General features: G+C 36.4%; 1 protein-coding gene across 1 annotated transcript in view; it reads left to right on the forward strand.

Moving 5' to 3' along the window:
- The window catches only part of ANOS1 (anosmin 1), a 131,047-nt gene extending 105,917 nt beyond the window's left edge, over positions 1-25,130 (forward strand). The window contains exons 10-14 of the mRNA XM_054654768.2: positions 14,470-14,564; positions 16,585-16,756; positions 17,949-18,169; positions 19,782-19,923; positions 20,615-25,130. Coding sequence (XP_054510743.2) covers positions 14,470-14,564; positions 16,585-16,756; positions 17,949-18,169; positions 19,782-19,923; positions 20,615-20,673 — 689 coding nt within the window. The 3' untranslated portion in view covers positions 20,674-25,130. The remainder of the gene's footprint in view (positions 1-14,469; positions 14,565-16,584; positions 16,757-17,948; positions 18,170-19,781; positions 19,924-20,614) is intronic.
- Positions 25,131-27,329: the final 2,199 nt, after the last annotated feature.

Genomic DNA, 27,329 nt, shown 5'->3' on the forward strand with positions numbered 1-27,329 from the left:
CTTTCTTCATGAGAGGCTCCAGTCCCTCAGTCATCTTTGTTGCCCTCCACTGGACCAGCTCCAGGAGCTCCATATCTCTCCTGTGCTGAGGATCCCAGAACTGGACACTCCAGATGTGGCCTCACCAGGGCTGAGCAGAGGGCAGGATCACGTTCCTGCTGGCAATGCTCTCCCTAATGCCCCCCAGGATCCCACTGGCCTTCTTGGCCCCCAGCATCCACTGCTGGCTCATGGACAGATGGTTGTCCACCGGCACCCCCAGGTCCTGCTCCACAGAGCTGCTTTCCAGCAGGTCACTCCCAGCCTGTCCTGGCACAGGGGGCTGTTCTTCCCCAGGTGCAGGACCCTGCCTTTGCTGAAATCTACAGAACTTTGTTCAACCCTACAGTTGCCCTTGTTATGTTGAAATAGTTTCTTTTAGCTGTAATGAAAACTTTAATAGCTGCTATAACAGCAGTCTTTCTCTTAGTAAAAACAGTTATTACTTTTCTATATTAATAACTTCTCAGTTTTTTATTGTATTCCTAATTCAGTGGTCATACTATTCTGTGCAGACCAGAGATTTTCTAAAATTTTTTAAAATTTCCTCCTAAACTAAGATGGTTCTCTAGAAGAGTTTTTTTACTGTGTCTCAACACTGTAGCCTCACAGGATACCACAGATTACAGAAACAGAAGGAAAGACCTGTGTGGATCACTTATACCATTTAAAGAAACACAAACAAGGTTATTTTAGATGATTTCTTTATTTTTATTCGTCCCATTTTTGCTGAGAAGCTATTTTGCTTTTGAATTTGAATCATTTTACTCAGTCTAAGGAGCTAAATATAGGTCAGAGTCATAGAAGAGTTTAAATGGGCAGGAGGGACTTCTGGAGGGCAGCTGGTGCAACCATCTGCTCAAAGTCAAACTAACTGTGAAGTTAAATCAAGTTATTCAGTTCTGTCTGTAAGGCCCTGGAACAGATATTGTCACTGTTTTTTCAATTCATCCTCCATCAATACAAGCCTGCAGAGGCCATCCAGGTTTATTGCAATGTGCAGGATTTACAGAAGGTATGGTGATGTCTCTTGACTATTCAAAGATAGTTCCACTGAGGATGTTTTCCTCAGTGAACTTTGCAGATGAGCCTCTGGGAAGGCAGTGAAAAGACCACAGTGATGCCATCAGGGCTGAAGCTCTCAGTTTTATATCATCCTTCTGAACAGAATTCATCAGACCTCTGTCCTGTGCAACAACTGCATCAGAGGGAGGGTTGCAAACTATTATTAAACTAAACTATTGCTGAGTTTGTTATACAGCAAAGGAGTGACTGCATATCAGTACTCAGAAACTGAACACAGTGTTTGAATAAAAGTCCAAGTAAGGGGATTGATTTCCATATATATGCATCATAATGTGCCACAATTTGGTAAGAAGGAAAGACTTATCTGGGCCTGTTCTTCAAGTGTCATTTCTCAAGTCCCATTAACTTTAGTAAGCATAAGGCATGAATGGAATGTAGAATCTGGACTTTACATTGCTCTTTCTGAAATAATCTTTCAGTTTGCATGCTTTGGTATGATGACAATAATCACTTCAGGATGTATGCTAGCAAAAATACCTCCACACTTCAAGCAGTACAAGGTACTTAGCAAGTGCACATGATGTTGCTAGACAGAGTCATCCAAAAGCATGTTATATATGAATACAATAGCTTCTTTTTGAAGGAAAAAAAGTCTTTTCCTTGCTGCCTTTCACTTAGGCCTGGGATTAGAGAAACAGCGCATTCCTTAAGCAGCATGAATCCCCCTTTTGTAAATGAAAAGTAGAATGTGTTCCATGGCCAGATATTTTGGCCATCTTGATGTGTGAAATTAGAAATCACCAAGTAGTGGAATCAAATTAAACAAATCACTTTTAACTCCTTGGTGCTGAGGTCACAGAGTACCATCTGTTACCAAAAATGGATGCACTCTGAAACCCCTGTTTAAAGGGATTAGATACTGGGGATGATTAAGAACCTCAGTGTATTGTGCAGTAGTCAAGACTGAAAGTGTGAAAATAAAAAATGCTGAAGTTTTCTCTGTTTTTCTGTGGTTGGGCAACTAGAGAGCTGAGTATTGGACTCAGCTGAAAATCCTTCAAGTTGCTGCAAATTTGTGTATGAAAATAAAATTTTGTCCAGACAGAAGGAAAAAAATCCCACCTTTTATGAACTCTCTGCATCAATTTTCATCACTTGCTGCAATAATTATAATGCACTAAAATATCAGAATGTCATTTCTTTCCAAAGCGCTTGTCGCAACAATATTTTCTAAGTCATTACTCTGCCTTTGCTACCATTTTCTCAGTGCCTGTTATTTGAGTGTAATACAACTCTCCTTGCTCAGGTAAAGCTTTAGCTTCCTTTTCTTTGAATTAAGTCTATGTGCATTTACTTCCCCCTGTTTAAATTAAACATTTTAAGTACTTCTAGATATTCAAAATCAATATATCTGCCTCTTGGTTTTGCTTAAAAAGACAAATATTTAAAATGCATTAAGACTTGGCTTCAGGCTTCTTTCTTTGTGTTTCTGTAAATGCTAAAGCAGAAGAAAAAAGAATACTTAAGGCAGGAAGAGGCAGAAAATCTACCATTGTCTGATAAATCAACCAAACAAGAATAATGAATTAAATTACAGAAAAGAATAAAATACAAGGCATGGCAAAGCAAACAGAGAGCTAACACAAATGCTTTTAAGCCCAGATCTTAGGAAAACAAAATTAACTTTCACTTAGTTTAGGGACATAAATGAAGTGACTGTGTGCGCTGACTCTTTGTTTGTAATAAGGTATTTCATATGGCAGGTTTTGAAGTGAAAGCTTTCCCATTGATAACACATGTCAAATGGTCCTTTCTCATGGCACTAGGGCCATTGAAAGTAAAGAAATCCTTCAGATGCAGTTGGAGTTTCCAGCTCCTACTGTAAAGAATTCTGCAGTACTTGCTGAACACTAAAGCCTTATTTATTTTGGTACTAGCTGTTGCATTGGGCAGATTGGTGTTTGAGCAGCTATTCTAATTATTGATATTGTAGCAGTAAAATACTTGTACTTCAAGATATCGCTATGGTCCAGATGGTTCTTTCAACAAAATGACCTGGCTGTTAATTATAGTGAAGTATAAACTAATATATTGCCCTCAGACTTCCAGGAGAATACAGGGACTTTGTCTCAGCAGTGGTTGATTGTGTGGGTATGCATAATGTGCATTAGTTCTTAGGGATTTAATTAGTAAAGCTGGCTCTAAGCACAGAACTCTTCAACTAAATCACCTCTTTAGAAATGCACTGGTAGATATTAGAGAATTTGCTTTTCCATATGTGCCACTCCTGACTCAGATGTCTGTATCTTATGGCTTCCACAGCATTGAGCCTGGGGAGATAGGTAGTGCTGTAAGCTTTATTTATCATGGGAAATTATTCTGGAGTTAAAAGAACATCCTGTCAGAAGTATCTGTGTGGTTCCTACCCCTCCCTAACTTTGCCTTTCTCCTTTACTTTGTCCTAATGTAGTTTCAGGAAAAAAATCTCTCTGCCTTTTTTAAAAGGATGTAAAGGGTAACATCTGACCATCTCCAGTTCTGCTTGCTTTACTTTATGAAGTGCCTATAGGACCCTGGTTTCTGTCCAAATGTGAAATACTTACAATACTTAAAATGTTACTGGTGGGAGTCATAAAAAACATCAACCACAAATAACAGAATTTGGTAGAGCAGATGGTTTTCAAATTCTCAAATAGTCTGCAATTGATTAGTGGGGCCAGTTAAAAAGTTTTAAAATTACATTTAGAATGATGGCAACCTCAGTGGCATCTCCCCTGAAAATGGGACAATATTGGAAAGTCTTTTCAAAGGGACAGTTCAGTGCATTTCTTCATGATTTCACAGGCAGAACAGAAAACCATTACTTGTTGCCTTGTACTTGCTTCCAAACCTCCAGACCTTTCTGGGTAGGGTGGTTAAAGCTCTTGGTATGAGAGATTTAGAAGCAAGTTTGTCCAACTGCTAGTCTCAGAAATGTAATTGGAATTGATTCAAAGTCTGCCAGGAAATCAAATAATCACAAGTCAAATCAGAACTACACACTGTGTTCCCAGAGCACAGACACTGATTTTACTTAACAGGCACCCGCTGATGTTTGCTGAAGGCGGTACTGGACTGGTTTGTACATTTGTACAATTTTTAAATTATTGCTTAATTTTAAAATTTATGTAGTGTGAGCTGTGCACAAGTCCTCAGTATGACCTGAATCATAATCGAGAACATCTTTAGTCACTGTGAAAGTGCTTTTAATTTGACTTAATTTATGCATTTAAAAGGAGTCTTATTTTTATTCTTAAATTTAGTAACTGGTAGAAACTGAAGCCTGATTTCTTTTGAACTTACATTAAAAGTTTAAATAGAAATGTAATTGCAAATTATCTGGTTCATGAGTTCAATCCAAAGATAGACCATATTAGCTGAAATGCATACCTACAGTCAGATTGCAGATACACTTTCAAGGTTCCATTGCAAAATCATTTATCAAGACTTAATCCACTTGAAGGCGCGGAAGAAATTAACTGGCCAACTAATTAATAAACTCTCGCCTGATTTTTAATTCTCCAGGAAAAAATGCCTTTTCAAAATGCATTTTCAGCATCTTTATGTGCCTTCAATATGTCTATGTCTGACTAGTACAGTTTTCTCAAATTCTAATTACTTCCTGAGTATTAACACAGCGTATAAAGCTAATTATTTCAACAACAAACACAGTACTATATCTATATCTATATCTATATCTATATCTATATCTATATCTATATCTATATATATATATATATATATGCATACATATATAGTATCACTAAACTTGGCAATGGCAATGTCTGATGTGAGTCAATCTCAATAACTGAGGGGTAAAATGGCAAACTTTTTACAATCCAAATATGGAATCACAGAATATTCTGGGTAGGAAGAGACCCAGAAGGATCATTGAGTCCAACTCTTGAGTGAATGGCCCTTATGGGGATCAGACCCACAACCCTGGCACTGTTAGCACCATGCTCTGACCAGCTGAGCCTTCCTCTCCTTTCCCCAAACTGTATCACTAGGTCAGATTAAGTCAAAGCTCTGTCTCACAGGTTTATACTCTCATACCTGGAGCAATCCTACCATTCCTACTGTAGGTAAAAGGTACTGAGGTTCAGCAGTTTGCAGGATGCTTCTCGTGAGCTGTGGGCTAATAACTGCTCATGAGTGCTCTCTTAGCCTGCCTAAATTCTGGATGAAGCAGATGAAGCATTGATCTTATGATCCAGGGGAGGTTAACCTGTCAGCAGGGAGTCATCATGCTTATGGTGAAGGTGGTTTAAACTAATGAGTGTCCTCTTGTAAACTGGGTCAATTTTCCTCCATGTGCATCTTTTAAATGTATTTTTAATTAGCTGGTTTATAAGGTGGCCATAAAACCAGTCGCATAAACACTACAAATAGGAGAAGGAAACTGGACTATTTGAAGGAATAGCTGGAGTTGGAGGGAAAGAAACAAAAACAAAGGGTTTCTGAAATGATAATTTAATTTTTAAGATGACCCATATATACAGCTGCTGATGATAATGAGTTGTTAATATCAGTTTCTTTTGCTCCTGGGACCATAAATTAGATGCAAAAACATCCACAGTAGTCTAGACCAAAAATCCTACACAACAGGTGTTCTGTCCTTGGCAGTGGCCAAAAGCAAATCCAGAGTGTAACCATATTTTTGCATATAATTGTCCCAGCTTCAGACAACTTCTAGTTAGTCAAAATTCCTGAGCCCACTGTTATTTCACTGTATTTATTCACTTCTCATGCATTTATCTTCACAATAATATCCAGTGTCCTATGAGGGTCACCAAGTTTCAGGGTGTCTGAAACATCCTGAACAATGGAGTTCCTGAGTTTTAAGTGCTCATTCTATGCAGAAACACTTTTTTTTGTCTTGAAGCCAACTCTTCCACATTTATATGAATCCTAATTCTTGCTCTGTTTACCTTGTCTGTATGCACATGATTTTATAGATATTTAACCTGGTTTTGCTGTGTTCTATTTCTCGTAGATACATGAATCTTAAACTGCAGATGTAGAAACTGCAAATTAATGCCATAAATTTTTTGAATACCAGTTCAGCAAAGCAACATCCTGGTATGATGTTCCACAATGAGTATCAGGAGAGTCCAGTTTTGGAACTCCATGGATCACTGCATGCAAACCTACCCATGTATGGCTTTTGCATGAGGTCTGAAAGAGAAGGGAATAGCTGGTCCGTCACTGCCTCTCTTCCCACTGTGGAATTAGGGGCAAAATGAGTCTGTACTTTGACTCTGGAATCGGGAGAGATTCCAAGATTACTTACCCTCAATATAGTGAACTTACCCTCACAGTCTGCTTGTCTAAATTATTGTCCACATTTTTCAAAGTTACACAGAAGGCTAAAGTTAATGGTAAAGTACCTGGTGACATTTTCAGTGTATGTATAACCTTGGTGAGCCTTGGACTTGTTTGTTTGGGTTTTTTTCTTTTCCATTAAATTCAGGTCTGGGATGCTTAGCTAGCTTTGAAAATCTAGCTATGAGGGAATAATGTAGAAAGCCTCTATTCAGGCTACAAGCAGCTATTGTGAGACTTGGAGCTTACAAGAGGCAAATTTCCTTGTAATGGAAAACCAGAATGAGATACTGTTGAACTTGCTTTGTATAGGATGTTGTGTGTGGGAAAATAAGTAAGGGTAGAGGTAATCCGGCTTAGAGATGATCCCAGGCTTAAATCCCTCAATATAAACATCTTCAAACCTTGAGGCTTCCTAGGTCTAGATATGGACAAAAATACTGTGTCTCAGGCCTGTCTTTAAATTACACAGTAATTGTTAATATCATTTTTGGAAAGGCTTACTATTCTATTATACAAAGAATGTGTTCTGTAGAAAGAAAGTTTGTTTTAAATGGCATAACGTGAGAAACAAAATATTTGTAATTTAATCGAAACTGCTTATATTCCATGTTAAAGCAGGAAACAGTATAGTTTGTCTTGCTAAGAATTGTTTGTTGAGTGAAGTTTAAATGTCAGCTGAAGGTTTTGGTGTTATTTTTAAACATACTGCTTGAATAGGTGATTATTAAAAAGCTTTTTTTCTCAAGAGGTGTCGTGAGTACTGTGAATTTCATAACCAAACAAAACTTTGGATTTTCTTTTTTTTACACCATTGGGTGAATCAATGCGAGAAAGCAAAAAACACAGAGCTGTTATAATTTAATTTTTTTCAAGAGAATTTACCTAAAACGCCTGTGACAAAACAAGTGGTTTTTACAAGGAAAAGGGGAGTGCAGAGAGACTTGCAATACATTAGCACATCAATGCAGCATTTTAACATTAGTTGGAGGTAAATTGTGTTTACCTCATTTTGCATTTGCTAAAGTACCATGAGTAAAATAGTACTTCTTATTATATTATTTCTTCTTGTCCTATCATTAGATTCAGATTGCAAATGTTGGACACCATGAATCAGAGTAATACAATGGCTCATGAACCAGTATATGAAGTAATGAATAAGTGTTATGATCTAGTACTGACTGAGATCATATTTTGCTTCTCTGCAGTACACTGAGATATCTCTTCCCAAACTGGTCTTCCATCATGCTGTTATTTAAATGTAAAAAATACAATGTGAATCACTTCACACTAATCATGTCTTCAAAACTGAAGGAACTAGTAGTAAATAACACTGCTTCATTTGTTCACTTGGATTTTGACCATATTTCAGCCTTCCCTGCATATTTTTCAGCACCTCTCCAGCAAATGAATTTCATGAGAAAAAGCATTGATGGAAAACTGCATATATTAGTTGTCTGTGTAGACATGGAAAACAATATTTGTCCAATAAACAGATGAACATGAGGCTGAGAGAGCAGCAGACATTTCATCACATTCATCTCAAATATTTCCTTTCTAGTTTGTGGTGTGGAAATGCAGGCAATTGCTGCTGCAGGGCAGACACTGCTGCTCATCCTTCTGCTGGAGTGGTGGGTTGGAATAAGGGCTGGGTTGTAATAGATGCCCATCTGTAAAGAAGTTTACAGGGAGGAGAAAGAGCAGGAACATTTCTTCAGGAAGGCTTTGATTTGTACAAGTGTTTGAGCACTTCAGAGTTGATGATATCTTTTGATTTATGCAAGGCATCATTAATTTCACCATTTACCATTGCTACAGCTTTGCCATTCAATACAGTGAGGTAAATATTTTTTCCTGGATGGTTCTGACACAGGATTTATACAGAACTTTGAAAAATCACACTATGACTTTACAGTAGAATCAATTAATCAAGCTTGTAGATACTGACACATGTACTTCATGTGCCCTGAGCAGATTCTGCCCTGTGTTGTGATATTAAATATAAAATATTTTCCCCTTGCTCTAGCCTATTTTTAGAGCAGTAATGATGCAGGACACATAATCCAGAAGGGAAATTACTTAATTTTTTTATATTTCCTTCTTCCTGTTAGTCTAAGACCATCAAAGACATGTTCAAGACCGTCTTTTAACCATAGTTTTGATGGTCATTAGTGTCTTGTTCTTGCTAGGTTCTAAACTTTCTGGCCTGATCCTTTAGCTACCCTTAACTATTGAAGTTAACACAACTGTTCATATGCCCAAGTGCTTTGTTGAATAATGGCCCCTGTGCTCAGAAGCTTGTAAGAACAATCCCACCAAAGAAAAACAGAAAACGTGTGGCCAGTCACAAAAAATCATTGTGGTTTGCTAGATGAAGTATCAAATCTAACAAAATATAATAAAGTTTTAGCTGCACACAGAACAAATTATTTCAATAATTTTCTTACTCAATAGGTTCAGAGATATTTCATCCTCCTTATGGCATTCTGTTTGAAGAAATTTGAATGAAGACAACAGGTTTACATATGGCTCATTATCTTCCAAGCTTTGATAACAACTCCTTTTGACATACAGTTAGCATATTAATTATGTGTATATATTTTGGAGAGACTCTGTTGCGGTATTGTGACAAAAAATACAGAACTTTTTTTTTTTTTTAATGAAATACTTATATCAAAGCTTCTAGTTATTTGTATTAAATTACTGATTTTATGCTAGCAGGTAAAGGTTTCCATATGTCTTATTTTATAATATTTACTTTTATACCTTATTTTATTCTAATGGGAAAATCTATCAGACACTGCATGTTAATTACTTTCAATCCTGTCATGACGCAGAAATTGACTTGATGTTACCATGTTTATTGATGCCAGATATTTTTATTGTAATTAAACCTTAATTTGAGCTGCTGTTGCTGAACAATTCTGCTGTGAAACCTTGTTTTCCAGCAAATCCCATTTGATTTTCCTTCTAATAACTTTTTGTAATTTGGTTGCCTGCATAATAGTGCTGTCACAGCTGGTATTAATTGGCATTTTTGTAACAAATAGCAGAGACCCACATCAGAATAACATGCAAGAGCTGAAATACTTTTACAACACACACTGTTACTGATACTTGACAGGGGTGGAGCAGAGATAAGGAGCCATGCAGTACTTTGCCTAAAGACCTCAAGCAAACCAGTGGCAGAACTCTCCCCAGTTCCTGACACAGTCTGCTTCAATTTTCTTGCTGTGGATCACAGGATACAAAGAAATAAATAAAATCTCTGTTTATCTGGTTTTCTGGGGTAGCTCCATATTGATGGTGTTGGGCTGCATGAGCAAATTTCACTGCTGAAATGCCCCTCCTCTGCCAGTTTTTCAGCTACAAAGCTTCAACTCCTTATGAGAGTCAATTTCCACCCTCCTGGAACAGTAACTGCAATATAAAGGAGAAAAAGTATTTGAGGCAGAGAAAGTAGCTGTCTGCAATAGAATGGTAAAAAAAAAGAAACCACATTAGATGAAATTATTCATATAACTGGCAGCAGTGTATTTGTAATAAACAAACATGGAAGAGGTTGAAAAAGATGAGAAAAAGAAAAAAAAACCCTTTAAAATGTGTAGTTTATTTTAAATAAACTGTAGAACCATTTAAACCAGAAGTTCCATTTAGGAGAACTTGCAGAATTACCTGAAATTTTGTTGGATTATTTTTGTGAATGATACTCAGAGCTTTAAATTCTGTGGGGAGGTGATTTAGTATTCCTAGTAACTATTGTGCATCCTTGGCTTAGGCTATGTTGAGGTCTATCAATTTAAGATGCTTAAATTTTGCATATGAACCTGAAGTTTTTCAAGTGGCAAACACATGTAGTTGGCATTGGCATTAGAATTCTGAGCTGTTTTTACAGCTTGAAGATATAGAATAATGCACATTTTCCATCCAGAAAAATCAGAAGTTTATTTGTTTTTATTAAAATTGAACTAAAGCATTTAAATTAGGGAGGGGGAGAAAGCACAAAAATCTGATGAAGAACATCTTTGCAAACACTATTAATAGAGAGCTTAGTGGAGATACTCGTGTGAAAATAAAGGCAGTTTGGGGTAAATTTAAAAAAGCCCCATGCTTTAGAGCATTCTCTGATCCATACATTTCTTATTAGAGATGTCAGATTTATGTCCAACAAAGTTCGCTGCATACCCTTGTTGAGCAAAAGAGCTAAGAGTGCATGGGATTTTAAGAACATGATCATGTGGCGTCTGTACAGCCATTTTTCTTAAGTCTAGAAAGTCAATTTATCCTTCAGAAAATCTACTTTAAAAATCACAGTCAAAGTAATTAACATCAACTATTAATTTATTTGAAAAGATTAGTTATGTGCATTTGTCTTACAGACCTAAAAACCTTTAGCTTGGGCATCTGGAGATAGTTTCCATGTCAGTATCATTAAGAGGTTTTTAAAGCAATTGTCCTGGATTGCCTTTTTTTTTTCTTTATATAAATTTAAAATAAAGTAATTATTTGAATAAGCTGTCAGCTGTTTGTACTTAAGTGGCTATTTTGTTGACTAATTTCACAATCTTAGAGCTGCTGAAATGAGTGCTAGCACTTACTGTGTCCTTCAGGTTCACTGTTTCTATACAAATATTTTGAGTTCTGGGAAATGCAAATGCTTGCTGTTTGTGCAAGCATCACTATTTCTAGTATCAAATGATAGACATTCTAACCATGAGAACAATGAAGTTAAAAAGCTCTCTAAAGACTCATAATTGAAAATTTAGAATCAAGAAAACTCCAGATATTCAGAAGGAGGTTGATACTGTGACATCTGAAATACCAGGGAGGCAGACGGAAGCAGTCTGGCAATTTCTTGACAGTGTTTTGTACTTATTATAGCAGGAATGGCTGAGTTTTCTGGTAAAACTCTCCAAAATCAGTCCCATTAGGTAATGAATATTCTGTTAATATTAGCTACTCAAATGGCTTTTTGGGAAAAGATGTGGCTGTGGGCTCAGTGTGTGAACCTTAGCTGAGCTTGATCCAGAACCCTTGGCTCTGGAGGCAGTGGCTGACATTCAGCTGGATGCAGCTTGAGCTCATCCAGTACCCATCCCTCAGTGTGCACTGGACAGCTAAACCCAAAAATCTCAGTAAAATTTATAGTAGTGATCTCACTAAGACAGTGTGCATTGCTGAAAGGAGGACTGGGAGAGGCTTTTCTTTTGCACTTGTGGTAAATACAAAATCAGCTGTTTAATGTTTCATAAAACTTTAGAGTCATGATCTTGATGAGCAACTTTATAAGACAAAGGCATATTTTCATAATTTTTCTCAGCTTCTTATTGGGATTTTTATATAATTTCATGCATTTCATCTTCTTTTGCTTTTAAAAATATTAAAGTTAATTTCTTAAACAATCTTGTCATTTCATCTGCATACTTCATGCATGCATATACATTTTGACTTTTTCAGGCTTCTAGCTTTATTTAATCACAAAAGTTCCCACCTTTCCCTATTTTTAAAAAGTTTCTGTCTCAAGTAGTAGCTATTTCCTTATTGTATTTCATACTTTATTCTGTTATATTGCATGGTATTAGTCAGGTTTTAGACACTGACAGGACAGATTTTTTAAAAGAAGAAGATTGGAGGGTGTTTGTTGTGAATTATTTTTACATTTTACATTCTCTTTAACACATGTTATTTAACCTGTGTATCTTCTGGTTTTTTAAATAGCAGCAATCATAAATATAGAGGTGAGAACTGAAGAAGTTTTAGTCTTGCTGGCTGACATGATGCCTTCCAGTTTATAACAGCTGATGTACTTGTAGATGTGATACAAAAACCTTTTTCAAATAAGGTTTACATACTGAAAATTTAAAAAATCCCTTATTTCAGTGTATGTTGTTATCAGACTACCAGAATACTATCAAATTTAAGATTCATTAGCTCAAATAAAATTAGAAAAAGAATTAAGAAAAACTTCACCCTACATATACAGTAGAAGCTGATAGGTTTTTAAAATGTATTTCTAATTTTCTATATTCTTCTTTGACCTATTTCTGTTTTCTTCAAGTAGAGAAGTTATCAGAAACCCACAGGTATTTACAGATGGGTTACTGAGGGTTTGCTAATGCAGAAAAGTAGGAAGGAAGGAAGAGAAGAACTGTCTAGGAGTAGAAGCTCATCTAATTAATGGATGTGGACCTGCCTGAAAATACATGTGCCAGTGGCTGGAAATACATATTTTTCCCATCCCAGGCAGTGTACAGGACCAGGTTATATGGGGCATTGAGCAACCTGGCCAATGGGAGATGTCCCTGCCCATGGCAGGGGGCTTGGAACTGAAGGATCCTTAAAGTCTCTTCCAACCCAAACCCTCTGATGATTCTGTGATTCTACCTTGAATTACATTTCTGAGCAGAGGCCCAGTAAACCTCTACACCAATATATCTGAATGCTGAGCTCTTCTAAGGTCTTGTGCTTGGGATTTGTCTTTTCCCAATTGCCCATGTAGTGGTATTTTGTGACCTGCCTTAGGGATGTGTTTTGTCCAATCCCTGACTGCTGGACAATTACAAGATTTAATTGGATTGGATAAATGTTTAGCCAAAGGAGAGTGATTTATTTATAGATTTCAAGTGAAAAGTATTACAAGCAAAAATACACATTTTGTAGCTTTGCAAAGAGCAGTCCACCCAAGAAGATAGTTTAAAATAATCAGAGAATGATAGAATGGTTTGGGTCAAAAGAGATCTTAAGGATCTTTGAGCATGTGATATTTGATAATGGAGTCAACTGGAAGAGATGAAATCAGATGAAACCTTCTTACAAATGCACTGTGAGTTTTTGTCTTTATCCAATAGGCACATGAGGTGGGAAAACTTTAAGAGATATGCAAAAGCACATCCATTTCTTTATTTATTTTAAATGAGAGGGAAAATCACAAAGCAGGAAATGTACTTTTTAATGGATTTCTTTTTGAAAGAAGTATTGTTTCCAAAGAAATTGCAAAAATAATTAGCATATATGTTGTTATGAAGAACAGCTACTGCAAAAATCTATTTCAAGGGGCCATTTCAGCTAGTTTCCTACAGTAGTAATTTTCTCTTTAGTTTACAATCCTTTTCTTCTGAATCCAAACTGCTCATAGCAGTCTAATACCAGATCAGCCCTTAAGGCATCAGAGATATTTGTTTTCCCTCCTGAAACCCATAGTCAGGCACATTAGTGATTCTGTCATACCCAGCTAATTAATAATAACAGACATAATTTTGCATTCCCTATATAGACAATGAAATCCAGAAAAATGTCAGGAGCTACTTGCACTACCTAATGTTTTCTTTCTTTTGTCAATTCTTTTTTGCTCTTTGTTTTGCTTCCTTAATCAGGCATTATTAGACAAAAAGCTAGAAGAGCTGAAAATAAGTTGAAAGCTTATACTGTTGGTACTGCAGCAAGTTATGTCATTGATTTAAATGGGAGTAAACTTAAGACTTCAGTATTATTCATAAGAGTCAAGACTAGAATTTTATTTGGAGAGATACTGAACTAAAGGTTTTATGGCATATCCTGAAAGAAGAAAGCTTGAGGATTTACAGGCATTTTCTCATATTTTCAGGCACAGATTTCTCAAGCAGTGCCAGGCAGCAGTATTGCAATGCTCTAACAATATAAACAGTCAGGCAGTTGACACCAAGTCTGTCTCATTACTTGCAGGATGATTAGAAGTAGCAGCATTGAGATTATTTTTTTTTAATGCTCAGTTTTAATTCTTTTTTTTTTTTTAATGTAAGCAGTATATGGTAACAAATCTGAAAATGAAATGTCACTGTTTATCTCCTTTAGCTGATACAAGGTTTAAATTTCATTGGTGTACCATATTTTCTCCATTACATTAAAGATTCCTTAGTGAGGAATTACCAACTCTACAATACTTAAAATTCCTTCTGTTTTTATCCGGAGAAGCGAGAAAAGTTGCAATGGTGAAAATGTACTTTTATGCCTTTTGGTGAAAACAAACTTATATGTCTTTTCCTCTCTTTTTATATCATGTAGATATCAGCATGAATCAATTCCAGGTGCACTGGTTACTGGAGTCCTGTGCACACAATGACACCAAAGGACTTAGGAAAGTAACAGAGCTGACTTATGTAAGTCTCCTTTCAGCCCTCTGCTTGACTGAGTATTTCCTAGGCAGCAAGAGGAAGGATGGTTCTGTAACATAACACAATATGTGTTATACCCCTATGTTTCATAGATCAGTAAGGATGCTTCCTTTTTTATGTCCCTCTTTGGCAAAAGATAAAAATTATGTATCTGGGCTGGTTTTGGATTTCTTGGATTTCCTAAATCCACACTAGGCTAAAATATTTTATTTGGTTTTTGTTGTTATTTAGACAATGAGACCAGATAAACTTCTTAACTAAGTACTTCTATAACTCTGCAGGATATAGAATATGGGAGCTTTATCTGCAATTAATAATGTAAGACTTTAGCACAGTGCAAATACTGAAAAGAAATACTAGTAATTAATAAACCATGTTTTCTTTTAGACATGCCGATGAGTTTCAGGTGATTATTCTCCCTGAGGAGAATAATAGATAAGAAAAGAAGAACTGTAGGTGACAAATACTGGATATTAAATCTGGAAGTTGGACAGATATCAGATGGGGAGAAAATATACATTTCAGTGCCAGTACTTCCTACTCAATTTGATGGCAAATTTCTAGTGTCATCTGTCGCTATAACACATTATTTGAACAACAGAGTAATGTGATTGGTGCATCAGAATTGGTTTAGTCTGTTATGCAGAATGGACAAAATCACAATTCACCTTTCCTTCTTACCCTGATCGGTACTGCCCCATTAACACCACCCATCAGTTCAGGGGTGTTAATGTCATGTAAAAGAGGGAATCAAAAGACATGATTTCTCACACAGGATGGTGTTAGCTTGTGAGATTTACTGCTTCATGGGATCAGCAAAGCACAAATTAGAGGTGGATTTAAAAAATGATTTTGACATAATCTTATGGAGATAGGAGAAACAGCATTAAAGAAGTTCATTTCCACTAGAGGTCAGGAAAGACTCTTTGGACATCTATCCAAGTGCATTGTGGGATTAATGAACTTATTTCCTTTTTTTCCTTATTTCCAGTCATTTTATGGTCATTCATCCAATCTGTCATGATAAATAAAAATAGTCCTGTCAAAATTTTAAGGAGATATCAAACCTATTGGGGCACTTTCCCAGCAGGTGGAAGGCAGGGAGTTCAGTCTCAGCCCAATTTGTATGTCCCGTGAAAATGACCTTCCAAGTAAAGGTTAGACTAATTTGCAATTAGACAAAAGAGGGAGTTATGCAGAAGAACCTGGGAAATTAGCGATTCTGAAGGGAATTAGGGATCTAAAAGGTAGTGAAAGACTTTTGACCTTAGCCAGTAACATATTATTAGAGATTTTTTTGGGGATAAAAGCCAGCCAATCAAACATTTTTTTCCGTATATGATTTGTGTTAAAGCTTTCAGACTGTAATTTTCAAAAGTACTTCAGACAATGGCAAGAATTTAGAAGGACACTTACACTTTGTGTAAAGTTTTCTTCTCCACTCATTGTCCTTAAATAGAGACTTCTGCTTTGTATTTAGCTGTGGAGTTTTTCTTCCTGATAAGAATATAGAGGTACTTAATGTACTCAAGTGGAAAAAAATGCATCCATAATGCTATGCTGACTTTAAATGTGCTTTTAAAAAGTTAAACATAGATGAAGCCTGTCATTTGCAGCAGCTTAACTCAGCTGTCTTACATTTATTTAATTCGATTAGCATTTATATCATCCCATTGCTACCCCCACTGCCATCATTCACAGAGACTGTTCTAAATATTAGAAGTCAGTTGCTTTGATGCCGTGTGTCGAAGGAACTCTGTAGAATTGAAGGACATATTCAAATACCATGCTAATATATTTTACTACTGAAAATAATCATGACATTGACAATACTTGCTTTCTTCTCTGAGTTAAAACCACATTGGCATGTGTTAAGCATCCAGGAAAATATTTTTGTGGAGAGAACTTTTCATCTTTTGCCAAAGTTATTTTTCAATTTGTTCATATTTTTTTTTCCTTTGGGCTCTATTTGCAGCATGTGATCTTTTTGTTTTTCTTATTGTAGGAAAACTACATTATTCTGAAGGACCTGTCATTTTCATGCAAATACAAAGTAACTGTTCTGCCTGCAAAATCTAAAGGTCGTTTTAAGGCTGAGAGTACCTTCTTTGTTACCCCACCTTGCTCTGCATTTAAAGAAAAAAAACACAAGCGCATTAATTGTCCTGCTGAAGGAGGTAAGGCATGATCTGGAGAATAGTTCCAAAAGCATTTATAATCACCAAATGAGAGTCTTAAAAAGCAGTTTTAGGATAGAAAATGAGAGATTTAAAACAAATAAAAATATCACTAATGCTTATGTGAAAATCAACAGACATACACAACAGCATTGATTTTGGCTAGTACATTATTACTGTTTTGTCAATTAAGAGTAATCCTAGTGGACATGCAATAATATCTGTAATGGCATGGTTGACCTTTTTTTTTTTAAGGAAGAATGGTTCCCATTGTATTTATTATAATGATGGAAGATAACTGTAAACATGCTTATGGTGGTGTGACCCATCTTTTTAATGTTTTGCTGCAGATGCAAGCTGCTTTTTCAGTTTGATTTTGTTTAGGTTAATTCTGCTCTCAAATAAGAAATACAAGCCCTCATATCTTTTCCAGCATTGTCACAATGTGTAACTAGAGGGTTATGGAAGTTGCAGAATTATGGAGACATTAGTTGGAGAGGACCTCTGTGGTCAGCTGGTCCTGGCTCAGGTCAGCCATGGCTTTGCACTGCCAAGTGTGGATACCTCTCTCTCTGGTTGGAGGGAAGCCCTCTCACCTTGAGTCCCTCCTGTTCCTAAGGGTACTCCCATGCTCCATAAGTCACCCAGAACCCTGCTGGCCTTCACTGCCTTTTCCTCAATGCTGTCCTGACAGATTCCAGCATTACAGCCTTCCTGGGCAACTGTAACTCAGGTATAACTTTGCCCTAATCAGAGTGCCCCTATTAACTTGTACTACAGTTTTAGTGCGTGACTTTTACTCATTGGCTGAACTATGGAGTTCTGTGCTACCCTGTGCATTTTCTTGTGGCCCCAGAACTTCCAGTCTGAGTTCAGCTATTCAGAAATATGAGGATCAGGAGAATGGCTCCCTGTGAATGAGGCACTTAGGTCTTTATAAGCCATAGCTTTCTTTTCTGTACCTGCAGCTGAGAGCATTTTATCTGAAGTTTAAGTTTGGCCCCAAATGTCAGTGGAATATATCAAACATAGGATTTTGGTTAACACTGAAAATGTGGTAGAAAGCTGACTGCATCATGTGTAACAGTAGAAATAAAACTTTGCCTGGCCTCGATTTCTGAAATTAAATGAATATTACTGAAGATAATCTGTAAAAGTTCAGCTTATCTTTTTTTGCTTTCCAAATTTGTAGTGCCCGTTCTACCCAAAGTGTTGGCCAAACCCGAGAATCTGTCTGCGTCTTTCATTGTTCAGGAAGGTAACATCACTGGTCATTTTTCCTGGAAGATATCTAAGGCAGACCTTCAGCAGCCCATGACAGGGTTTCAGGTCACTTGGGCAGAAGTGACCACAGAGAGCCGGCAGAACAGTTTACCCAACAGCATCATTTCCCAGTCACAGATACTGCCAGCAGTAAGTTGTTTGTTACTTTCTTTTGCCAGTGGCTCCCTAAGTTTGTGTGTCTGTGCCTCATTTGTAACGTTTAGTGGTGATACAGATGTCAAACACTGGTTCTGCAGGTAAGCTGGAGCAGGAAGTACTTAATTTTTCCTCCTTGATGGAGATAACAAAGCATAGTTACTCCTCTTGATGATACATCAAACATTTTAAACTGTAGAGCCTGGAGATGCCTTTAATTATCTATCACTGTATGTATCTGTCTATTTTTAGCATCTGGTTAACTTGCAGAAGGCTCTGATTTGAGCTGAAATAGTGTCTTCTGTCCCTCAGAAACCACCAAGATTTAGGGCATTTATACCAAGGACCATTCACTCTGACTGAAAATGTAGTATTTACACAATCAAGGCTGAAATGCACAGGGCCCAACTGCTGGAGCTGCTGAATGAGCAGAGTGAGAGTACAAGTGCAATGAATGCACTCCTCTCTCTGCCCTACCCATGCAGGAATTTATATGATTTGGAACAGCTTCAGCCAGGTCTGTTAAAGGCAATCCCATCCCAGAATATGTGCTAATTTGCCAGGAAAACATGTTTCCCCCCACTTTTCCTCTCTCTCCTTTCCCTTTTACTGTCTGCTCTGGCAGTAGCAGCAAATTATCCCACAGGAATGACCAAAGTCATTCCCACAATGTGCTTTGGCTTCCCCACATGGGGTGGGTACAGTGCCAAGCAGAATCACCTGTCCTGTGCATTCCTGGCCAGACCAGCCTGGCTGGTGGCAGGAACACCCTGCTGTCCTCACTGTCCAGCGTCACTTCTCCAGCCATCCCCTTCCCGGGCCTGGGCCTTTACAGCTTGGAATAAGAAGAGTGATTTGTTCCAACTTAATGCAGATGATATATAGTTTTGATTTTGTTTTAGATGAATGACTTCTGATTCCTTAATGTCTGTGAATCTTTAGTTAGATGTATTCCCATGTGAAAGTTTCTATGAAATTACTTTGAAATTATTTAGCACATGTCTAAGTGACCACAAAAGGTGTGGAGCAGTGAAACAGTGAAAAGTGAATCCATCATGCCGTAAATGATGCCTTAAGAGCAAAAGGCAAATTCTTATGGTGCAATTGGGACAAATCTGAAATTAGTGTGGTCACCCTTTTTTTCCCACAAGCTGCAGAAGTGGACCCAGGCCAGCCACTACTTTAATTACCAATTAGTAGAATCCACTTTCAAATCCAAAATAAAAACAAGTTTATGTAATGAACATGTTTGTTAAAAGGAATGGTTAGGAAAATACATTTTGATTCGTTTTTTAGTGATGAGCACATTTTTAGTGATCATCACAATTTCCATATAAGTCTGTAACAACTTGGACCTTGTACACATGAAACCATAGTATTATGGTTAAAAATGTGTCTGTTCAAAGGGACTGGCAGGCAAAAAATTCAAAACATGCTCACTCAACAAAGCTATGCATAAGTTAAATCCTTTTAACGGAACTCTATGAAAATAATTTGTGGCTGCTGACAGTGCTAGAACCTCTTTAAACCACTGATGTGTGTGAGCAGAGCAGCTATGTTTTATTTTTCAATGGTCTGGGAATTGAAGGGATGTGCTTATTTTTAGGATCACTACATACTCACCGTGCCCAACCTGAGGCCCTCCATGCTGTACCGCTTGGAAGTTCAGGTGCTGACGACTGGTGGGGAAGGGCCAGCCACGATTAAATCCTTCCGCACGCCCGACCTTCCTCCATTTGCACCCCACAGTAAGCACTGCACTCTTCTGAAATATGCTTGTGACATGTTACAGAATTTCAGTTTTCCACATGTAAAGAGTGGAAGCCTTTCTCGAGCCTTAGAGCTTTTACTGGTTCCAGTAGCATTCCATAAACTTAAGATGTGTGAAAATACTGGCTTTTTTTCCCCTGATGACTGTTCATCAGCAAATCCAGTCTTTCTCTCACTCAGTTTCTGTGGTCTAGCATTTGCCATTTGTTGCAGCCACGGATCTTTGGCTTATGCCTATAGCACTTGGGATTCAAAGTTGGTCTGTCCTCCAGGTGCAGCCTGGAGGATTACATAGCTTTCAAGATTAGATTTTTCTGGGTTCACTCAGTCCAGCATATCTAGAGCTTAAACATATTTCTAAAGCAAGGCAAACCTCCTAATGGCCATTTCCAGCACTTCATGTGTTTCTGAAAAATACAGCTCAGTGTTGCAAAGCCAAGTAAAAAATACAAGTAGTTCAAAATCTGTCTGCTTGAATATTTTTGTCCTTTTAAAGGCCCACTAAAGTTGCCTGGACTGAACATACACATAGTTGCCAGCACAAACTCAGCACTTATAAGCTGAAGGATTGAAAGCTGAAGGTCTCACAAAGCCTTTTCAGATGGATAAATGTTGGCATTACATATTCAGGGTTTTTATATGTGCATAATTTCCCGTTCTTTTGTTTAGGACCTCATCTGAAGCAGCATCATCCACATCACTACAAGCCATCCCCAGAGAAATATTAGACTGTTTCAGATGATTATACAAATAACTGAGAGGAAAAAACTGAGGGCTGGGTAATAGCACATCTGTTGGAGCAGTGAACCCAGTTTTCCAATGGAAGTTGCCATCCTGTACGATCTGTATCTACTTCTCTGTAGTTTAGACATGAAGAATTATGTTTGCACCATGACCAGGATGAATCATACAGCAAGTATCATTTCAGTACCAGCACTATTCAACAAACTGAAGACCATATCCAACTCAACACCTGTGAGAAAGTATTCATTATATTGTTCATTAAAATGTTTTCATATCCTGTGTTTAAACTAGCTTAAAACGGTGCAGTGTATACAGCTTTTTCTCTTCTTGAATTCAATATTACTATTTGCAAGGTCCTGTGATGTATACATACTTTTGAAAGATGTTCTCATTAATGGATCTAAACTATCAATTTTTACTTAAAGCCCTGCCTGTCACCAATTTAAGGTCTAGTGTGTCTTGCTATTAAAGAATATATCAATTTGTCTGAAATAAGCACATAAGTAAAATAGATTACAGTAGCAGAAACCTTGAAATACCCAATTTTTAATAATTTTAGTGCCACCATGGAGGAGGATGATGATATATATGTATTACCCATCTGGTCTAAAGTGGTAATGTTCTATCATGTAGATCTTCTATTAATATAGTTAATAGTTAAAGGATATACAGGGTAGAAACACCATTGTAGAGAAACAAATGACAATTAATAGAATTGTTTAAAACTTATGGCAATGAATGCAGTTAATTAATAGGTCCTAGAAAAATAACTTTTAAAATCTTGCTTAAAATTTTTTGATACATAATATTTCAGGGTATAATATTATCTTGAATACAAACACCAATTTTCTAAAAATCTGAATAGTTAACATTAAAGTTTTAGAAACTAAAATTCTGGGGCACATTTATTATTATAGTAGCTGTATAGCTACTTTTTGGCTTTGAATTTTGACGCACATATTTCTTTTCCCTGTGGATCTTTAGAACAGAAGGATGGAAGTACTGGCTCTATTTTGCTGTTCTGCTTACAGAAAGAATTATGTGACAATATTCTGGCATCTGGAAAACATTGGCTTATAGTTTATTTGAATTCATTTCTCAAATTTAGACAGAAGGGTGCCCTTTTTAACCATAAGGGAATTCATATTGCCTTATTGTGCAATATAAACTGTCTAGAATAATTTGTCACACAGAGACACATGTCTCAATAGTAAACAGAAACTGCTTGGATTTATTATTGAGAGGGTGGAAAGTATCTGCCAATAAACATCCATACAAGTACCCATAATCAGCTCTTAATGTTCAAGATGTTCAAAGTGCTCCTGAATTCTTCGGCACCGTTTCCATTGCTCCTTGAATCATCACATCAGACTAATGTACCTCAAAACTTGACTCCAACTGGACAAAGTGGCCACTTTTCCTACCAGCAGATGATACAGACTCATCTGTGCTTCATATTTTTCTCAGATATTCAATAAGAGGAGCTTGGACATTAGTGGTACATTTATTTCCCTTGTCTTGATGACAAACTGTTTTGTGAAAAAGCAAATATGAAGAAATATCTATCTGACACAGGAGATCAGAGCTGTGTTTATCATAGTAGAATGTTCACAAAATATTCAGTTTGTCTGTACTGAAGTTTACAGCATTTATACCACCGGGGGGAAGGAAACGACATTAATTTCTGATCATTTGCTCATTACAATTTTTTTACAATTTTACCTTCGGTTTTAAAGGGCTCTTTTGAATTCTTTTTCTATTTTGGTTGCTGTCTTTTTAGATATACACTTAGTGACCAAGAATTTTCCCAGACTTTTTCTATTGCTACATGATTTGCAAAGGCTTTTAACAATAGCTTAAAATATATTGAAGGCTATGGTGCTTTGAATTTCTTCCTCTATTTTCCAAAATACATTAGCAAATCAGCAGATGAGCTCTTCTTCCAAAAATCTGTAGTATAAAGGTTTCTTTTCAGTTTTTTTTTTTAGAATGCCAGAGCCTGAGATATTTTTGTAAGGATGAGAGTGTTTCAGTGTATGTTTTTACAAAGAAAACAAAATTTGCATTGGGACTGGTGTGCAGCACTGCTTTCACATTGCATAGGGATTGCATAGGGCATAGATAGAGTCTAGAAGTGATCTTTGTGGTGTTTGCTGGACCAGCAGCATCAGGGAAAGTCATTACCTCAGTCTTCTCTGAAGAATTCTGTCCAAACCTTTCAATCACAGTCTGTTCTACTTGTGCTGGATCAAATTGACAGTGACTTGAGTAATGTTAATGAAATTACATTTCATTCATAGTGACACTGTAAAGCATAGCTGTTGCTCTTTGGTACAATGATGCCAATTCATTGGTGATAAGCAGTAAGTTAGAAGCCCCCTGAGTCATCATCCTTCTGAGAAGAATCAAAATGGTTACTGTTTGCTGATGCCATTCTCTCTCAGGCATTCTTCTGTTCAAAGTAACAGTATTTTTGAAGAACACTGAGAGGTTTCCCCTTCTGAACTAGGTTGATCAAAACCAAAAGTTGAAAGTAGAAATCTAGTGATCAAGTGTATTATATTGAGTCCACTAAGATGTAAATTATTTTTTTCCTTCTACAAATGATCTTATCAACTCACCTTTTAAGTCACCCTCCAAATCAAAAATGAGAAATACAAAGTCAACAAAGCTCATGCATGGATGTTAAATTCCCAGCTCTGAGTGATTTTCTGATTTTTTTTTTTAATTAGCAGTACAGGTTTGAAGTTTTCAGTGCCTAATTCTAAAGCTTTGTTTGCTGAATCACACTGGGTATTGTCCTAATTTACTAGACTAAGCCACATTAAACATTTAATTCAGCAATAGAGTTGCAATTTGCTACTTAATTCCCTAGTTAAAGATTTATTTTCTCTAATGATGTTGTGTAATTCAGAGTTAATATTGGGAGGATATTAGAGATATTGGGATGTTTTAAGATACTCTGCACCTTTACACTAATGTATTATTTACTGTGTACGATTCTGATGGATTTGTCAGTTGAATTCAGGATGCGGTTTTTTTATCTTTATTTCTTAATGGAGAGTTATAAGATTATGCTATTTTTGCTAACTGCTTTGTGAAGTGATTTTTTTTGTTTGTTGGTGATTTTTGTATAAGAAGAAACTGGTTTGTTCTTGTTATATCTTTTTTTTTTTGACCATTCTTTGAGTATTTTATAGAGCAGGAGAAAATAAGACAGAACTTGTGCTGTGTCATCCATATGTATCAACTTGAATATTCATTAAGAATATAGCACACAGATAAGTAAGAAGTCTGATTCTTTAAATGCTGAACATCCTCAACTTAGTGGCTTCAGAAGGAGCTGAGGACCTGATGTGGCAATGCTGACATTGACATTGATATTTGGCATGGTCACACACGAAGTCATTTCTACTGTGAGTGAGAATTTGGCAATTCTCCTAATTGTTATTAGCAGAACTGTATAGAAACCTTAATACTGAGTCAATTTATTTCACAATACTTTCATCTCCATGCTTCCACCTGCAGTCAGGGGGAGTTTCTAATAAGCAGGTCCTGATTCAGGAAGGTTGGCACAAGGGGAGTCAGTGGTGTGGAAATAAACCTGTGCAGTTAAGAAAGAGCTTTAGTGATGCTCCACATCGAGCATCAAGCATGGATGTCAGAGTTTGTTTGAATAATGTCTTAAATCAGGGCCTTGTAAAACAAAGTGGGGTAACCAGACAGTTCTAAATTCTGTGTAAAACACCATAAAAATTTTTATTTTTGTGTATATGTAAATGTCATAGTGATATTGACTTATTTATTAATTCATTTTGTTATACTATGTGCCAAGTATGTTCCTACCCTTTTGATCAGTACCTGTGAACATCAATTACTAAAAATAATGTTATGCAAAACTTGTGCATTTTAACCAGGAATATGCTACTAATAATCTGTTGCATGTAGTTTTCAATGATTAAGAAAACCCTTTATTTAAAAAAATGTAAATGGATACCTGCAGATGTTGATGATTATATGTGGGTTTGCATGCCAAAACTCATTGTTCAGTTGTGGGCATGAAATGTAACGACTGTATCACCTCTACTGATATATTAGTAAGGTACTATTTACAAAGTAATTAACAGAGCTCTATATGTAAATTTTTTCCTTTTTACTTAATTATATTGTAGTAAAGGTAACAAACGCTTCTCTGTTACCCAAATTGGCTGTAGAAATTATGTTCCTATAACAGTCATTTAAAGTCAATATTTATTTATGTATGTAATACAAAAAGATTGGTCTTATGTGTTTGTCCTGTTATTTAGAGAAAAAATATACACTTGTAAAAACATTTTGTAAAAAAATACAAATGTAAATAGAGTCTGATTTCTTTTACTCACTATTTTCATGTTTAGAATTTGTACATACTGTTTATGTAATAAACTATCCTACATCAAAATATTGGTACATTATCTCCTCCATACAGAATTTAGAATTTTGCTTTTCTTGAGTCGAAGAGATAGAGCCATCTAAGAAAAATCAGTGTCATACCAAGTACCTCTGCTTCATCTAAATTTCATTGTGTCTGAAGTCATACCATTTTACCCTCTCTTTACTACATTTTGTTTTCTTTAGATAGTCTTCAAAATATTGTGAAAATAAAATTAAATATGATTTGAGTAATTTACATTTAAACCAATACTAGAAGAAGTAAAAAGTCATGCATATAGGCTTGCCCTTTCTCTAGCCTAACTGGATACTTCACAGTGAAGATTTGTTGATACTTTTGTTATTCTAACTTAAATTAATTAAGTTGTTGGATCTTTGCCAGTGGCTTGATCCTGCAAACCAAGATTTTAATGAGTGAAACTCATGGTGAGTCTGTGTATGCACTAGATTTGGAGTGTTTTCTGTACTAAAGTGCAGTATCCCATGGTTTAAATTTTGTATTTTTAACAAATATAAATATCTGTCTTGGTACAAATATTTAACTGTTTCAAATTCTCATAGATGCACTGTTAATCTCAGGTGCAATATCCTTAGTTTGGAGATGCACCTTTGAGTACCTCTTGACTTACCTAATAAACATTTCTTTTTTGTTAACTTGATGAAAACCTCCAAAATTTCCTGGTATTTCTATCTCATTAGAATAACTGCTTACATTTCTAGTTTTGATTTTCTTCTTACATAAATAAATAATACTTAGAAACACTCCTATTTTTAAATTTTTCTGCAAGTAGGACTATTTCTATAATATTTGCTGTTGTGGTTCAGTAAATCCAGATAAGAATGATATATCACCTGAATAGGTGAATTGGTAAGTTGTCAAAATAAATGGTTGAGCTGTTCTATACACTATACTTCAGAATAGCAATTCATTTTTTCTTTCAATGTCCTCAAAGAAATATTTTATTCTACATTGGATTAAAGGACACAATGACTGGATTAAATAAAGCATATGAAATAAAGCAAATTTACTATATATTGAACAGCATTCATCATTTTGGGGGTGTTACAACCTGGCTTTTGTGCACCTAAAACCAGAATACACTCAAAAGATTCCATTTCATAAAAAAAATTGCATACAATAAAGCTTGTTCCAGTACAAAACCAATCCTCCACATTTCTATTTTCTGATTACAGGTGTTGTATTGTCATTGTCTGGATCTATGCCAGCCTCCTTGAGCAAGGCCTTGGGCCAAAACAGTGGCTGCAGCCCTCGGTGGCAGTGCAGCACCTGGAGGGTGAAGAAGCACCAGGGAGAGCAGTGAGGATGAAAGCTTTGAAACAGAGCCAGTGTGCAAGGAGGGAATTGCTGTGTCCCCTTCGCACTGTGCTTAATTTCCTTCTTGCTCCTGTTCAAGGTGCTGGCAGGAGTGTAGATGAATATTTAATACACACCTTGCTATAAGCATTTACTGAGTGCTGTGAGGCACAGCAACTAAAGAATTTATGAATGCTTTCTGTACCCAGTTCCTTACCTATGCTGGTGATTTATTCATGTTACTTAATAATGAGCTGCATTCAGCAGGTCTGTTTCTTCTCAATGGAAGATCAACTTTGGAAGCAGTGGACTGTCATTTTTCAGGAGAGTTAGGCAAATATGCTGCATACAAATATCCCCTTATATTTGTGTGCAAATGTATTTGTACAGCAAATAGAGCTTGCTTGTCTTTTGCACAAGCTGTTCAGCATTAATATGTGTGCAAGAGGTTAAAGATTTTCAGTCTTTCACAGTAGCTCTGAGTTGGCTGATTAGTAATGATTAGTCAACATATTTGTCATAATTTTATATTTTATTTAGAAAATGTTGCCTGATTTAGACTGCACAGTTGTGAGTAGATGCAGAGTGATGAGCTGGAATTTCCATGCTGTCATTTTATGTAAGTGAAAGGTAGAGGAGGCACTGGGAACAGAAGAGCATTGGTGGCACAAAAAGATTCTGCTCACCTGATGTATTAATTTCTGTGCCAACATCCAATTTCTAGTATCAATATCAGTATTTATAGTCATCTGCAAACATTCAAATTAATATTTTAAATTTCTTTTCTGAGACATGCTGCAATACTTGCTTGAAATGTAAATATTTCAGATTTTCAGTGAACGCGCCTGCAAGATCTGCTAGAATGTAACCATGAAACAGGAATTTTCAAGAAAT

Source organism: Agelaius phoeniceus, chromosome 2 (assembly GCF_051311805.1).
Source record: "Agelaius phoeniceus isolate bAgePho1 chromosome 2, bAgePho1.hap1, whole genome shotgun sequence".
Taxonomy (NCBI): domain Eukaryota; kingdom Metazoa; phylum Chordata; class Aves; order Passeriformes; family Icteridae; genus Agelaius; species Agelaius phoeniceus.